The 16,818-nt window shown below is 37.0% G+C and overlaps 1 protein-coding gene across 3 annotated transcripts in view; it reads right to left on the bottom strand.

Annotated features, from left to right (window-relative positions):
- LOC141239184 (Golgi pH regulator) overlaps window positions 1-16,818 on the bottom strand; it is a 176,813-nt gene that overhangs the window by 127,858 nt on the left and 32,137 nt on the right. For all 3 annotated transcript variants that reach the window (XM_073668518.1, XM_073668520.1, XM_073668519.1), the window contains exon 9: window positions 2,070-2,179. In XM_073668518.1, coding sequence (XP_073524619.1) covers window positions 2,070-2,179 — 110 coding nt within the window. The remainder of the gene's footprint in view (window positions 1-2,069; window positions 2,180-16,818) is intronic.

The raw sequence follows: 16,818 nt of genomic DNA, 5'->3' as shown, positions 1-16,818 counted from the left end.
CGTGCATCTCTCATCCCCCCCGTGCATCTCTCATCCCCCCCGTGCATCTCTCATCCCCTCCGTGCATCTCTCATCCCCCCCGTGCATCTCTCATCCCCTCCGTGCATCTCTCATCCCCTCCGTGCATCTCTCATCCACCCCCCGTGCATCTCTCATCCACCCCCCGTGCATCTCTCATCCACCCCCCGTGCATCTCTCATCCCCCCCATGTGCATCTCTCATCCCCCCCGTGCATCTCTCATCCCCCCCGTGCATCTCTCATCTCTCCCCTCCCCCCCATGTGCATCTCTCATCTCTCCCCTCCCCCCCATGTGCATCTCTCATCTCTCCCCTCCCCCCATGTGCATCTCTCATCTCTCCCCTCCCCCCCCATGTGCATCTCTCATCTCTCTCCTCCCCCCATGTGCATCTCTCATCTCTCCCCTCCCCCCATGTGCATCTCTCATCTCTCCCCTTCCCCATGTGCATCTCTCATCTCTTCCCTCCCCCATGTGCATCTCTCATTTCTCCCCCCCATGTGCAACTCTCATCTCTCCTCTCCCCCCCATGTGCATCTCTCCCCTCCCCCCATGTGGAGCTCTCATCTCTCCCCTCCCCCCATGTGCATCTCTCATCTCTCCTCTCCCCCCCATGTGGATCTCTCATCTCTCCCCTCCCCCATGTGCATCTCTCATCTCTCCCCTGCCCCATGTGCATCTCTCATCTCTCCCCTCCCCCCCATGTGGATCTCTCATCTCTCCCCTCCCCCATGTGCATCTCTCATCTCTCCTCTCCCCCCCATGTGCATCTCTCTCCTCCCCCCATGTGCATCTCTCATCTCTCTCCTCCCCCCATGTGCATCTCTCATCTCTCCCCTCCCCCCATGTGCATCTCTCATCTCTCCCCTCCCCCCATGTGCATCTCTCATCTCTCCCCTCCCCCATGTGCATCTCTCATCTCTTCCCTCCCCCATGTGCATCTCTCATTTCCCCCCCCATGTGCATCTCTCATCTCTCCTCTCCCCCCCATGTGCATCTCTCATCTCTCTCCTCCCCCCATGTGCATCTCTCATCTCTCCCCTCCCCCCATGTGCATCTCTCATCTCTCCCCTCCCCCCCGTGTGGATCTCTCATCTCTCCCCTCCCCCATGTGCATCTCTCATCTCTCCCCTGCCCCATGTGCATCTCTCATCTCTCCCCTCCCCCCACTCCTAGTTAATTGTATTTAAAAAAAAATAAAACTTGTTATACTTACCCCCATGCGATCCCTGCAGAATCCTGGCGCTCGTCCAAATCGCTGACACCAGGTTCTCCTGCCTTCCGGTCATGTGACGGCGCCGTCACATGACCGGAAGTCAGAGGAATTATGAGATGTCCTGGACCCGGCGCTTTGCATGGGGCCGGGGGCCCCATGAGGAGAGAGACGCACAAGAGGGGGGCTCCGAGGGGGCTCCTACCGGCCGGGCCCCATACTGGAGTCAGGGCAGTCATGCTGGAGGCTGGAGGGGCCCCCTCTCCCTCGGGGCCCCCGTTCAATGAACCGGCTGCACGGGCGGTAGTTCCGCCCCTGCTTCAGGACCTGTGGTGACATCACAGTTATGTACCTTGATGTCATCACAGGTCCTCTACAGGTCTACCCTGCGGGAGTCTAGAACAGCGGGCAGCATCCACCCCACACAGTGTGCTCTGAGCCACCGCAGACCAGAGCACACTGTCAATGTTTAGTGATTGTCTGTGGCGGTGCCGCGGACCGGCTGAAAAACCCCAACGGCCCGGTCCTGGTCCGCGGACCGGCGGTTGGGGACCTCTGCTGTATTATACTCCAGAGCTGCACTCACTATTCTGCTGGTGCAGTCACTGTGTACATACATTACATTACTGATCCTGAGTTACATCCTGTATTATCCTCCAGAGCTGCACTCACTATTCTGCTGGTGCAGTCACTGTGTACATACATTAGATTACTGATCCTGTACTGATCCTGAGTTACACCCTGTACTCACTATTCTGCTGGTGGTTTCTATATATCAGCTGTTATAATCCTCTGGAGCAGACATTCCCCTTACTTTCCTCTGAGATGGTAAAAGATACTTTCGCTGCCAGGAGCGGAGGACGTGACGCTCTTGATCATCCCCCAGAATCCGCTCGGCCGGTTGTGCACTTCTCCTCTCTGGAACATAGTCCTCCGCACCATGGCGATCCTGGGGGGAGAAAAACATCATTAATGGTTACAGAAAAATTAATTCTACTCCTCAGTCACAGAAACCGTGAATGGAAACGAGCAGGTCAGACTCACACAGAAGAGGATCAGCGAGGAAAAGGAAAAAGAAAGCCGCACTAAGACCAGCGCCAATCCCTGCCGTTAATAAAAACTTAGGCAAAAAACCCTGGTCAAAATTTCTCTTATTGTGAACAGTTTAGCAAGTTGAAGATGAAATGATTTCTAAGAGGTCTAAAGTTACAGATGACACATTTCCTTTATATTTTAGGCAAAAAAGAAATATATATATATATATATATATATATACATACACACACACACACACACACGTGGTCAAAATTGTTGGTACCCCCTCGTTTAATGAAAGAAAAACCCACAATAGTCACAGAAATAACTTGAATCTGACAAAAGTAATAATAAATTACAAATCTATGAAAATGAACAAATGAAAGTCAGACATTACTTTTCTGCTTCCACAGAATTTAAAAAACAATTAACCTCATGAAATCGGCCTGGACAGAAATGATGGTTCTTCTTAACTTAATATTTTGAGGCGATCACTGCAATCAGACGATTCCTGTAACTGTCAATGAGACTTCTGCGCCTCTCGACAGGTATTTTGGCCACTTCTCATGAGCAAACTGCTCCAGTTGTCTCTTGTTTGAAGGTTGCCTTTTCCGGACGCCATGTTTCAGCTCTTTCCAAAGATGCTCAATAGGATTTAGGTCAGGGCTCATAGAAGGCCACTTCAGAATAGTCCAATGTTTTCCTCTTAGCCATTCTTGGGTGTTTTTAGCTATGTGTTTTGGGTCATTATCCAGTTGCAAGACCCATGACCTGTGACTGATGCCAAGCTTTCTGACACTGGGCAGCACATTTCTCTCTGGAATCCCTTGATAGTCTTGAGATTTCATTGTACCCTGCACAGATTCAAGACACCCTGTGCCAGATGCAGCAGAGCAGCCCCAGAACATAACAGAGCCTCCACCATGTTTCACAGTAGGGACAGTGTTCTTTTCTTGATATGCTTAATTTTTCCATCTGTGAACATAGAGCTGATGTGCCTTGCCAAAAACTTCCATTTTTGTCTCATCTGTCCATAGGACATTCTCCCAGAAGCTTTGTGGCTTGTCAACATGTAGTTTGGCAAATTCCAGTCTGGCTTTTTTATGATTTTTTTTCAACAATGGTGTTCTCCTTGGTCGTCTCCCATGAAGTCCACTTTGGGTTAAACAATGCAATCTGACACTGATGTTCCTTGAGCTTGAAGTTCACCTTTAATCTCTTTAGAAGTTATCCTGGGCTCTTTTGTTACCATTCGTATTATCCGTCTCTTTGATTTGTCATCAGTTTTCCTCCTGCGGCCAAGTCCAGGGAGGTTGCCTACTATCCCATGGATCTTAAATTTCTGAATAATTTGTGCAACTGTAGTCACAGGAACATCAAGCTGCTTGGAGATGGTCTTATAACCTTTACCTTTAACATGCATGTCTATAAATAATTTTTTTCTAATCTCCTGAGACAACTCTTTCCTTTGCTTCCTCTGGTCCATGTTGACCAGCTTTATTAAAACCCAGCCTTCTCTAACCTTGTGCCAAAAAACAGCAGCCATGGGTTCTTCTAAGCAGCTGCCGATCACTCTGAAAATGGTGGAGGCCACAAAGCAAGAGAAGGCTATAAGAAGATAGCAAAGTGTTTCCAAGTTGTCCTTTCCTCAGTTCCAAATGAAATTAAGAAATGGCAGTTACCAGGAACAGTGGAGGTCAAGATAAGGTCTGGAAGACCAAGCAAAATTTCAGTGAGAGCTGCTCGTAGGATTGCTAGAGAGGCAAATCAGAACCCCCGCTTGACAGCAGAAGACCTTCAGAAAGATTTAGCAGACTCTGGAGTTGTGGTACATTGTTCTACTGTTCACAGACACCAGCACAAATATGGCCTTTATGGAAGAGTCATCAGAAGAAAACCTTTCCTGCATCTTCAACATAAAATTCAGCGTCAGAAGTATGCAAAAGAACATCTAAACAAGCCTTATGCATTTTGGAAACAAGTCCTGTGGACCGATGCGGGTAAAATAGATCTCTTTGGCCACAATGATCAAAGGTATGTGTGGAGAAAAAAGGGCGCAGAATTTTAGGAAAAGAACATCTCTCCAACCATTAAGCATGTGGGTGGATCAATCACGCTTTGGGGTTGTGTTGCAGCCAATGGCACAGGAAACATTTCACGGGTAGAGGGAAGAATGGATTCAATGAAATTTTAACAAATTCTCAAATTCTTGATGCAAACATAACACCATCTGTAAAAAAAAGCTGAAGTTGAAAAGAGGATGGCTTCTATAAATGGATAATGATCCTAAACACACGTCAAAATCCACAATAGACGACCTCAAAAGGTGCAAGCTGAAGGTTTTACAACGGCCCTCACAGTCCCCTGATCTGAACATCATTGAAAATCTGTGGCTAGACCTCAAAATAGCAGCGCATGCAAGACGACCCAGGAATCTTACAGAACTGGAAGAATTCTTCAAAGTAGGATGGATAAAAATCCCTCAAACAAGAATTGAAAGACTTTTGTCTGGCTACAAAAAGAGTTTACAAGCTGCGATACTTTCAAAAGGGGGCGCTACTAGGTACTAACCATGCAGGGCGCCCAAACTTTTGCATCGGCCCATTTTCCTTTTTTGCAATTTTTAAAATGTAAAAGAAGAAAATAAATGTTTTTTTGCCTAAACTACAAAGGAAATGTGTCATCTGTAACCCTTTTAGAGATCATTTCATCTTCAACTTGCTTAATTATTCACAACCCAAAAAACACAAATGTCAGAATTTAGTTTTGTTTTGTTTTGCTTTTTTACTCTTTTCTTCCATTTTGAATTTTTTTTTTCCCCATTTTTTCAGGAACAAGTAAGAATTATTAAAGGTTCAACCGTGAGAAATGGAAACTAGGACTGAGGAGAGCAGCTGTGATAACAGCGAGCTGGAGACATCGTCCTATCACTGTATGAAGAGGAAGTAGATGGCGGTTATTAGTATTAATGATGGCAGCTGCGGATTAAAAAATGATTCATGTCATCCGTGTATCAAGATGATAAGAGGCCAAAAAATAATAATAATTAATAGCTGTCAGAGGCCGAATCCATTTATACATACAAGAATATCTGTTTCCAGCCGAGACGATATCTCAGCACATTTCTTTATTACACATATTTAAGAGGTTCTCCGGTACTTTTAAAAAAATGTCAGTGTGTTTTAATGATACATACAAGCTTCTTTCTAATTACCTTGTGCTGCTGATACTGCCTGTGAGAGGCGCTATCGGCGGCCGCTCACAAGCAGCACGTGACCCCCCGCTGACGTCACGACAAGTTGCAGCAGCAATCTCCCTCTTCCACGTTCCACGGTGGTCGCTGGGATGTGGGCGGGGTTATTCCCCTGCGTCACACACGGCAATCACTGCACGCTCTCCCTGTCCTCATTCACTGGGAAAGAGCGCGGTGGGGTAACCCCGCCCACAACCCAGCAGTTACCGCGTGGACCCCAGCGCGGGGTCATGTGATGCCTGTCAGTGGCCACCGATAGCGCCTCTCACAGGCAATATCAGCAGCGCAAGGTAATTAGAAAAAAAGCTTCTATGTATCATTAAAACACATTGACATTTTTTTTTAAAAGTATCGGACAACCCCTTTAATTACATCAAAACGAGATGGAGCAGTATTATAGTAGTTATATTCTTGTACATAGGGGCAGTATTATAGTAGTTATATTCTTGTACATAGGGGGCAGTATTATAGTAGTTATATTCTTGTACATAGGGGGCAGTATTATAGTAGTTATATTCTTGTACATAGGAGCAGTATTATAGTAGTTATATTCTTGTGCATAGGGGGCAGTATTATAGTAGTTATATTCTTGTACATAGGGGGCAGTATTATAGCAGTTATATTCTTGTACATAGGGACAGTATTATAGTAGTTATATTCTTGTACATAGGGGGCAGTATTATAGCAGTTATATTCTTGTACATAGGGGGCAGTATTATAGTAGTTATATTCTTGTACATAGGGGCAGTATTATAGTAGTTATATTCTTGTGCATAGGGGCAGTATTATAGTAGTTATATTCTAGTACACAGGGGGCAGTATTATAGTAGATATATTCTTGTACATAGGGGGCAGTATTATAGTAGTTATATTCTTGTGCATAGGGGGCAGTATTATAGTAGTTATATTCTAGTACACAGGGAGCAGTATTATAGTAGTTATATTCTTGTATATAGGGGCAGTATTATAGTAGTTATATTCTAGTACACAGGGGGCAGTATTATAGTAGATATATTCTTGTACATAGGGGGCAGTATTATAGTAGTTATATTCTTGTGCATAGGGGGCAGTATTATAGTAGTTATATTCTTGTATAAAGGGGCAATATTATAGTAGTTATATTCTTGTACATAGGGAGCAGTATTATAGTAGTTATATTCTTGTATATAGGGGCAATATTATAGTAGTTATATTCTTGTACATAGGGAGCAGTATTATAGTAGTTATATTCTTGTATATAGGGGCAATATTATAGTAGTTATATTCTTGTACATAGGGAGCAGTATTATAGTAGTTATATTCTTGTATATAGGGGCAATATTATAGCAGTTATATTCTTGTACATAGGGGGCAGCATTATAGTAGTTATATTCTAGTACACAGGGGGCAGCATTATAGTAGTTATATTCTTGTACATAGGGGGCAGTATTATAGTAGTTATATTCTTGTACATAGGAGCAGTATTATAGTAGTTATATTCTTGTGCATAGGGGCAGTATTATAGTAGTTATATTCTAGTACACAGGGGGCAGTATTATAGTAGATATATTCTTGTACATAGGGGGCAGTATTATAGTAGTTATATTCTTGTACTTAGGGGGCAGCATTATAGTAGTTATATTCTTGTACATAGGTGGCAGTATTATAGTAGTTATATTCTTGTACATAGGGGGCAGTATTATAGTAGTTATATTCTTGTGCATAGGAGCAGTATTATAGTAGTTATATTCTTGTACATAGTAGCAGTATTATAGTAGTTATATTCTTGTACATAGGAGCAGTATTATAGTAGTTATATTCTTGTACATAGTAGCAGTATTATAGTAGTTATATTCTTGTACATAGGAGTAGTATTATAGTAGTTATATTCTTATACATAGGGGCAGTATTATAGTAGTTATATTCTTGTACATAGGAGCAGTATTATAGTAGTTATATTCTTGTACATAGAAGCAGTATTATAGTAGTTATATTCTTATACATAGGGGGCAGTATTATAGTAGTTATATTCTTGTACATAGGGGGGCAGTATTATAGTAGTTATATTCTTGTACATAGAAGCAGTATTATAGTAGTTATATTCTTATACATAGGGGGCAGTATTATAGTAGTTATATTCTTATACATAGGGGGCAGTATTATAGTAGTTATATTCTTGTACATAGGAGCAGTATTATAGTAGTTATATTCTTGTACATAGGGGGGCAGTATTATAGTAGTTATATTCTTGTACATAGGGGGGCAGTATTATAGTAGTTATATTCTTGTACATAGTGGCATTATTATAGTAGTTATATTCTTGTACATAGGGGGCAGTATTATAGTAGTTATATTCTTGTACATAGGAGCAGTATTATAGTAGTTATATTCTCGTACATAGGGGGCAGTATTATAGTAGTTATATTCTTGTGCATAGGAGCAGTATTATAGTAGTTATATTCTAGTACACAGGGGGCAGTATTATAGTAGATATATTCTTGTACATAGGGTTCAGTATTATAGTAGATATATTCTTGTACATAGGGTTCAGTATTATAGTAGTTATATTCTTGTACATAGGGGGCAGTATTATAGTAGTTATATTCTTGTACATAGGGGGCAGTATTATAGTAGTTATATTCTTGTGCATAGGGGCAGTATTATAGTAGTTATATTCTTGTACATAGGAGCAGTATTATAGTAGTTATATTCTTGTACATAGGAGCAGTATTATAGTAGTTATATTCTTGTACATAGGAGCAGTATTATAGTAGTTATATTCTTGTACATAGGAGCAGTATTATAGTAGTTATATTCTTGTACATAGGAGCAGTATTATAGTAGTTATATTCTTGTACATAGGGGGCAGTATTATAGTAGTTATATTCTTGTACATAGGAGCAGTATTATAGTAGTTATATTCTTGTACATAGGGGGCAGTATTATAGTAGTTATATTCTTGTGCATAGGGGCAGTATTATAGTAGTTATATTCTAGTACATAGGGGCAGTATTATAGTAGTTATATTCTTGTACATAGGGGCAGTATTATAGTAGTTATATTCTTGTACATAGGGGCAGTATTATAGTAGTTATATTCTTGTACATAGGAGCAGTATTATAGTAGTTATATTCTTGTACATAGGAGCAGTATTATAGTAGTTATATTCTTGTACATAGGAGCAGTAATATAGTAGTTATATTCTTATACATAGGGGGCAGTATTATAGTAGTTATATTCTTGTACATAGGGGCAGTATTATAGTAGTTATATTCTTGTACATAGGAGCAGTATTATAGTAGTTATATTCTTCTACATAGGGGGGAAGTATTATAGTAGTTATATTCTTGTACATAGTGGGATTATTATAGTAGTTATATTCTTGTACATAGGGGGCAGTATTATAGTAGTTCTATTCTTGTACATAGGAGCAGTATTATAGTACTTATATTCTTATACATAGGGGGCAGTATTATAGTAGTTATATTCTTGTACATAGGGGGCAGTATTATAGTAGTTATATTCTAGTACACAGGAGCAGTATTATAGTAGTTATATTCTTGTACATAGGGGGGCAGCATTATAGTAGTTATATTCTTGTACATAAGGGGCAGTATTATAGTAGTTATATTCTAGTAAATAGGAGCAGTATTATAGTAGTTATATTCTTGTACATAGGGGGCAGTATTATAGTAGTTATATTCTAGTACATAGGAGCAGTATTATAGTCGTTATATTCTTGTACATAGGGGGCAGTATTATAGTAGTTATATTCTTGTACATAGGAGCAGTATTATAGCAGATATATTCTTGTACATAGGAGCAGTATTATAGTAGTTATATTCTTGTACATAGGAGCAGTATTATAGTAGTTATATTCTTGTACATAGGAGCAGTATTATAGTAGTTATATTCTTGTACATAGGGGGCAGTATTATAGTAGTTATATTCTTGTGCATAGGGGCAGTATTATAGTAGTTATATTCTAGTACACAGGGGGCAGTATTATAGTAGATATATTCTTGTACATAGGGGGCAGTATTATAGTAGTTATATTCTTGTGCATAGGGGGCAGTATTATAGTAGTTATATTCTTGTACATAGGAGCAGTATTATAGTAGTTATATTCTCGTACATAGGGGGCAGTATTATAGTAGTTATATTCTTGTGCATAGGAGCAGTATTATAGTAGTTATATTCTAGTACACAGGGGGCAGTATTATAGTAGTTATATTCTTGTACATAGGAGCAGTATTATAGTAGTTATATTCTCGTACATAGGGGGCAGTATTATAGTAGTTATATTCTTGTGCATAGGAGCAGTATTATAGTAGTTATATTCTAGTACACAGGGGGCAGTATTATAGTAGATATATTCTTGTACATAGGGTTCAGTATTATAGTAGATATATTCTTGTACATAGGGTTCAGTATTATAGTAGTTATATTCTTGTACATAGGGGGCAGTATTATAGTAGTTATATTCTTGTACATAGGGGGCAGTATTATAGTAGTTATATTCTTGTGCATAGGGGCAGTATTATAGTAGTTATATTCTTGTACATAGGAGCAGTATTATAGTAGTTATATTCTTGTACATAGGAGCAGTATTATAGTAGTTATATTCTTGTACATAGGAGCAGTATTATAGTAGTTATATTCTTGTACATAGGAGCAGTATTATAGTAGTTATATTCTTGTACATAGGAGCAGTATTATAGTAGTTATATTCTTGTACATAGGGGGCAGTATTATAGTAGTTATATTCTTGTACATAGGAGCAGTATTATAGTAGTTATATTCTTGTACATAGGGGGCAGTATTATAGTAGTTATATTCTTGTGCATAGGGGCAGTATTATAGTAGTTATATTCTAGTACATAGGGGCAGTATTATAGTAGTTATATTCTTGTACATAGGGGCAGTATTATAGTAGTTATATTCTTGTACATAGGGGCAGTATTATAGTAGTTATATTCTTGTACATAGGAGCAGTATTATAGTAGTTATATTCTTGTACATAGGAGCAGTATTATAGTAGTTATATTCTTGTACATAGGAGCAGTAATATAGTAGTTATATTCTTATACATAGGGGGCAGTATTATAGTAGTTATATTCTTGTACATAGGGGCAGTATTATAGTAGTTATATTCTTGTACATAGGAGCAGTATTATAGTAGTTATATTCTTCTACATAGGGGGGAAGTATTATAGTAGTTATATTCTTGTACATAGTGGGATTATTATAGTAGTTATATTCTTGTACATAGGGGGCAGTATTATAGTAGTTATATTCTTGTACATAGGAGCAGTATTATAGTACTTATATTCTTATACATAGGGGGCAGTATTATAGTAGTTATATTCTTGTACATAGGGGGCAGTATTATAGTAGTTATATTCTAGTACACAGGAGCAGTATTATAGTAGTTATATTCTTGTACATAGGGGGGCAGCATTATAGTAGTTATATTCTTGTACATAAGGGGCAGTATTATAGTAGTTATATTCTAGTAAATAGGAGCAGTATTATAGTAGTTATATTCTTGTACATAGGGGGCAGTATTATAGTAGTTATATTCTAGTACATAGGAGCAGTATTATAGTCGTTATATTCTTGTACATAGGGGGCAGTATTATAGTAGTTATATTCTTGTACATAGGAGCAGTATTATAGCAGATATATTCTTGTACATAGGAGCAGTATTATAGTAGTTATATTCTTGTACATAGGAGCAGTATTATAGTAGTTATATTCTTGTACATAGGAGCAGTATTATAGTAGTTATATTCTTGTACATAGGGGGCAGTATTATAGTAGTTATATTCTTGTGCATAGGGGCAGTATTATAGTAGTTATATTCTAGTACACAGGGGGCAGTATTATAGTAGATATATTCTTGTACATAGGGGGCAGTATTATAGTAGTTATATTCTTGTGCATAGGGGGCAGTATTATAGTAGTTATATTCTTGTACATAGGAGCAGTATTATAGTAGTTATATTCTCGAACATAGGGGGCAGTATTATAGTAGTTATATTCTTGTGCATAGGAGCAGTATTATAGTAGTTATATTCTAGTACACAGGGGGCAGTATTATAGTAGTTATATTCTTGTACATAGGAGCAGTATTATAGTAGTTATATTCTCGTACATAGGGGGCAGTATTATAGTAGTTATATTCTTGTGCATAGGAGCAGTATTATAGTAGTTATATTCTAGTACACAGGGGGCAGTATTATAGTAGATATATTCTTGTACATAGGGTTCAGTATTATAGTAGATATATTCTTGTACATAGGGTTCAGTATTATAGTAGTTATATTCTTGTACATAGGGGGCAGTATTATAGTAGTTATATTCTTGTACATAGGGGGCAGTATTATAGTAGTTATATTCTTGTGCATAGGGGCAGTATTATAGTAGTTATATTCTTGTACATAGGAGCAGTATTATAGTAGTTATATTCTTGTACATAGGAGCAGTATTATAGTAGTTATATTCTAGTACACAGGGGGCAGTATTATAGTAGATATATTCTTGTACATAGGGTTCAGTATTATAGTAGATATATTCTTGTACATAGGGTTCAGTATTATAGTAGTTATATTCTTGTACATAGGGGGCAGTATTATAGTAGTTATATTCTTGTACATAGGGGGCAGTATTATAGTAGTTATATTCTTGTGCATAGGGGCAGTATTATAGTAGTTATATTCTTGTACATAGGAGCAGTATTATAGTAGTTATATTCTTGTACATAGGAGCAGTATTATAGTAGTTATATTCTTGTACATAGGAGCAGTATTATAGTAGTTATATTCTTGTACATAGGAGCAGTATTATAGTAGTTATATTCTTGTACATAGGAGCAGTATTATAGTAGTTATATTCTTGTACATAGGGGGCAGTATTATAGTAGTTATATTCTTGTACATAGGAGCAGTATTATAGTAGTTATATTCTTGTACATAGGGGGCAGTATTATAGTAGTTATATTCTTGTGCATAGGGGCAGTATTATAGTAGTTATATTCTAGTACATAGGGGCAGTATTATAGTAGTTATATTCTTGTACATAGGGGCAGTATTATAGTAGTTATATTCTTGTACATAGGGGCAGTATTATAGTAGTTATATTCTTGTACATAGGAGCAGTATTATAGTAGTTATATTCTTGTACATAGGAGCAGTATTATAGTAGTTATATTCTTCTACATAGGGGGGAAGTATTATAGTAGTTATATTCTTGTACATAGTGGGATTATTATAGTAGTTATATTCTTGTACATAGGGGGCAGTATTATAGTAGTTATATTCTTGTACATAGGAGCAGTATTATAGTACTTATATTCTTATACATAGGGGGCAGTATTATAGTAGTTATATTCTTGTACATAGGGGGCAGTATTATAGTAGTTATATTCTAGTACACAGGAGCAGTATTATAGTAGTTATATTCTTGTACATAGGGGGGCAGCATTATAGTAGTTATATTCTTGTACATAAGGGGCAGTATTATAGTAGTTATATTCTAGTAAATAGGAGCAGTATTATAGTAGTTATATTCTTGTACATAGGGGGCAGTATTATAGTAGTTATATTCTAGTACATAGGAGCAGTATTATAGTCGTTATATTCTTGTACATAGGGGGCAGTATTATAGTAGTTATATTCTTGTACATAGGAGCAGTATTATAGCAGATATATTCTTGTACATAGGAGCAGTATTATAGTAGTTATATTCTTGTACATAGGAGCAGTATTATAGTAGTTATATTCTTGTACATAGGAGCAGTATTATAGTAGTTATATTCTTGTACATAGGGGGCAGTATTATAGTAGTTATATTCTTGTGCATAGGGGCAGTATTATAGTAGTTATATTCTAGTACACAGGGGGCAGTATTATAGTAGATATATTCTTGTACATAGGGGGCAGTATTATAGTAGTTATATTCTTGTGCATAGGGGGCAGTATTATAGTAGTTATATTCTTGTACATAGGAGCAGTATTATAGTAGTTATATTCTCGTACATAGGGGGCAGTATTATAGTAGTTATATTCTTGTGCATAGGAGCAGTATTATAGTAGTTATATTCTAGTACACAGGGGGCAGTATTATAGTAGTTATATTCTTGTACATAGGAGCAGTATTATAGTAGTTATATTCTCGTACATAGGGGCAGTATTATAGTAGTTATATTCTTGTACATAGGGGCAGTATTATAGTAGTTATATTCTTGTACATAGGGGCAGTATTATAGTAGTTATATTCTTGTACATAGGAGCAGTATTATAGTAGTTATATTCTTGTACATAGGAGCAGTATTATAGTAGTTATATTCTTCTACATAGGGGGGAAGTATTATAGTAGTTATATTCTTGTACATAGTGGGATTATTATAGTAGTTATATTCTTGTACATAGGGGGCAGTATTATAGTAGTTATATTCTTGTACATAGGAGCAGTATTATAGTACTTATATTCTTATACATAGGGGGCAGTATTATAGTAGTTATATTCTTGTACATAGGGGGCAGTATTATAGTAGTTATATTCTAGTACACAGGAGCAGTATTATAGTAGTTATATTCTTGTACATAGGGGGGCAGCATTATAGTAGTTATATTCTTGTACATAAGGGGCAGTATTATAGTAGTTATATTCTAGTAAATAGGAGCAGTATTATAGTAGTTATATTCTTGTACATAGGGGGCAGTATTATAGTAGTTATATTCTAGTACATAGGAGCAGTATTATAGTCGTTATATTCTTGTACATAGGGGGCAGTATTATAGTAGTTATATTCTTGTACATAGGAGCAGTATTATAGCAGATATATTCTTGTACATAGGAGCAGTATTATAGTAGTTATATTCTTGTACATAGGAGCAGTATTATAGTAGTTATATTCTTGTACATAGGAGCAGTATTATAGTAGTTATATTCTTGTACATAGGGGGCAGTATTATAGTAGTTATATTCTTGTGCATAGGGGCAGTATTATAGTAGTTATATTCTAGTACACAGGGGGCAGTATTATAGTAGATATATTCTTGTACATAGGGGGCAGTATTATAGTAGTTATATTCTTGTGCATAGGGGGCAGTATTATAGTAGTTATATTCTTGTACATAGGAGCAGTATTATAGTAGTTATATTCTCGTACATAGGGGGCAGTATTATAGTAGTTATATTCTTGTGCATAGGAGCAGTATTATAGTAGTTATATTCTAGTACACAGGGGGCAGTATTATAGTAGTTATATTCTTGTACATAGGAGCAGTATTATAGTAGTTATATTCTCGTACATAGGGGGCAGTATTATAGTAGTTATATTCTTGTGCATAGGAGCAGTATTATAGTAGTTATATTCTAGTACACAGGGGGCAGTATTATAGTAGATATATTCTTGTACATAGGGTTCAGTATTATAGTAGATATATTCTTGTACATAGGGTTCAGTATTATAGTAGTTATATTCTTGTACATAGGGGGCAGTATTATAGTAGTTATATTCTTGTACATAGGGGGCAGTATTATAGTAGTTATATTCTTGTGCATAGGGGCAGTATTATAGTAGTTATATTCTTGTACATAGGAGCAGTATTATAGTAGTTATATTCTTGTACATAGGAGCAGTATTATAGTAGTTATATTCTTGTACATAGGAGCAGTATTATAGTAGTTATATTCTTGTACATAGGAGCAGTATTATAGTAGTTATATTCTTGTACATAGGAGCAGTATTATAGTAGTTATATTCTTGTACATAGGGGGCAGTATTATAGTAGTTATATTCTTGTACATAGGAGCAGTATTATAGTAGTTATATTCTTGTACATAGGGGGCAGTATTATAGTAGTTATATTCTTGTGCATAGGGGCAGTATTATAGTAGTTATATTCTAGTACATAGGGGCAGTATTATAGTAGTTATATTCTTGTACATAGGGGCAGTATTATAGTAGTTATATTCTTGTACATAGGGGCAGTATTATAGTAGTTATATTCTTGTACATAGGAGCAGTATTATAGTAGTTATATTCTTGTACATAGGAGCAGTATTATAGTAGTTATATTCTTGTACATAGGAGCAGTAATATAGTAGTTATATTCTTATACATAGGGGGCAGTATTATAGTAGTTATATTCTTGTACATAGGGGCAGTATTATAGTAGTTATATTCTTGTACATAGGAGCAGTATTATAGTAGTTATATTCTTCTACATAGGGGGGAAGTATTATAGTAGTTATATTCTTGTACATAGTGGGATTATTATAGTAGTTATATTCTTGTACATAGGGGGCAGTATTATAGTAGTTATATTCTTGTACATAGGAGCAGTATTATAGTAGTTATATTCTTATACATAGGGGGCAGTATTATAGTAGTTATATTCTTGTACATAGGGGGCAGTATTATAGTAGTTATATTCTAGTACACAGGAGCAGTATTATAGTAGTTATATTCTTGTACATAGGGGGGCAGCATTATAGTAGTTATATTCTTGTACATAAGGGGCAGTATTATAGTAGTTATATTCTAGTAAATAGGAGCAGTATTATAGTAGTTATATTCTTGTACATAGGGGGCAGTATTATAGTAGTTATATTCTAGTACATAGGAGCAGTATTATAGTCGTTATATTCTTGTACATAGGGGGCAGTATTATAGTAGTTATATTCTTGTACATAGGAGCAGTATTATAGCAGATATATTCTTGTACATAGGAGCAGTATTATAGTAGTTATATTCTTGTACATAGGAGCAGTATTATAGTAGTTATATTCTTGTACATAGGAGCAGTATTATAGTAGTTATATTCTTGTACATAGGGGGCAGTATTATAGTAGTTATATTCTTGTGCATAGGGGCAGTATTATAGTAGTTATATTCTAGTACACAGGGGGCAGTATTATAGTAGATATATTCTTGTACATAGGGGGCAGTATTATAGTAGTTATATTCTTGTGCATAGGGGGCAGTATTATAGTAGTTATATTCTAGTACACAGGGAGCAGTATTATAGTAGTTATATTCTTGTATATAGGGGCAGTATTATTGTAGTTATATTCTAGTACACAGGGGGCAGTATTATAGTAGATATATTCTTGTACATAGGGGGCAGTATTATAGTAGTTATATTCTTGTGCATAGGGGGCAGTATTATAGTAGTTATATTCTAGTACACAGGGAGCAGTATTATAGTAGTTATATTCTTGTATATAGGGGCAATATTATAGTAGTTATATTCTTGTACATAGGGGTAGTATTATAGTAGCTATATTCTTGTACACAGGGGGCAGTATTA

The sequence above is a fragment of the Phyllobates terribilis genome, unplaced genomic scaffold, assembly GCF_046119375.1.
Source record: "Phyllobates terribilis strain yellow unplaced genomic scaffold, ASM4611937v1 Scaffold_2__4_contigs__length_985480577, whole genome shotgun sequence".
Classification (NCBI taxonomy): domain Eukaryota; kingdom Metazoa; phylum Chordata; class Amphibia; order Anura; family Dendrobatidae; genus Phyllobates; species Phyllobates terribilis.
The sequence above is the reverse complement of the archived record's forward strand: the minus strand, read 5'-3'. Positions and strand labels throughout refer to the sequence as shown.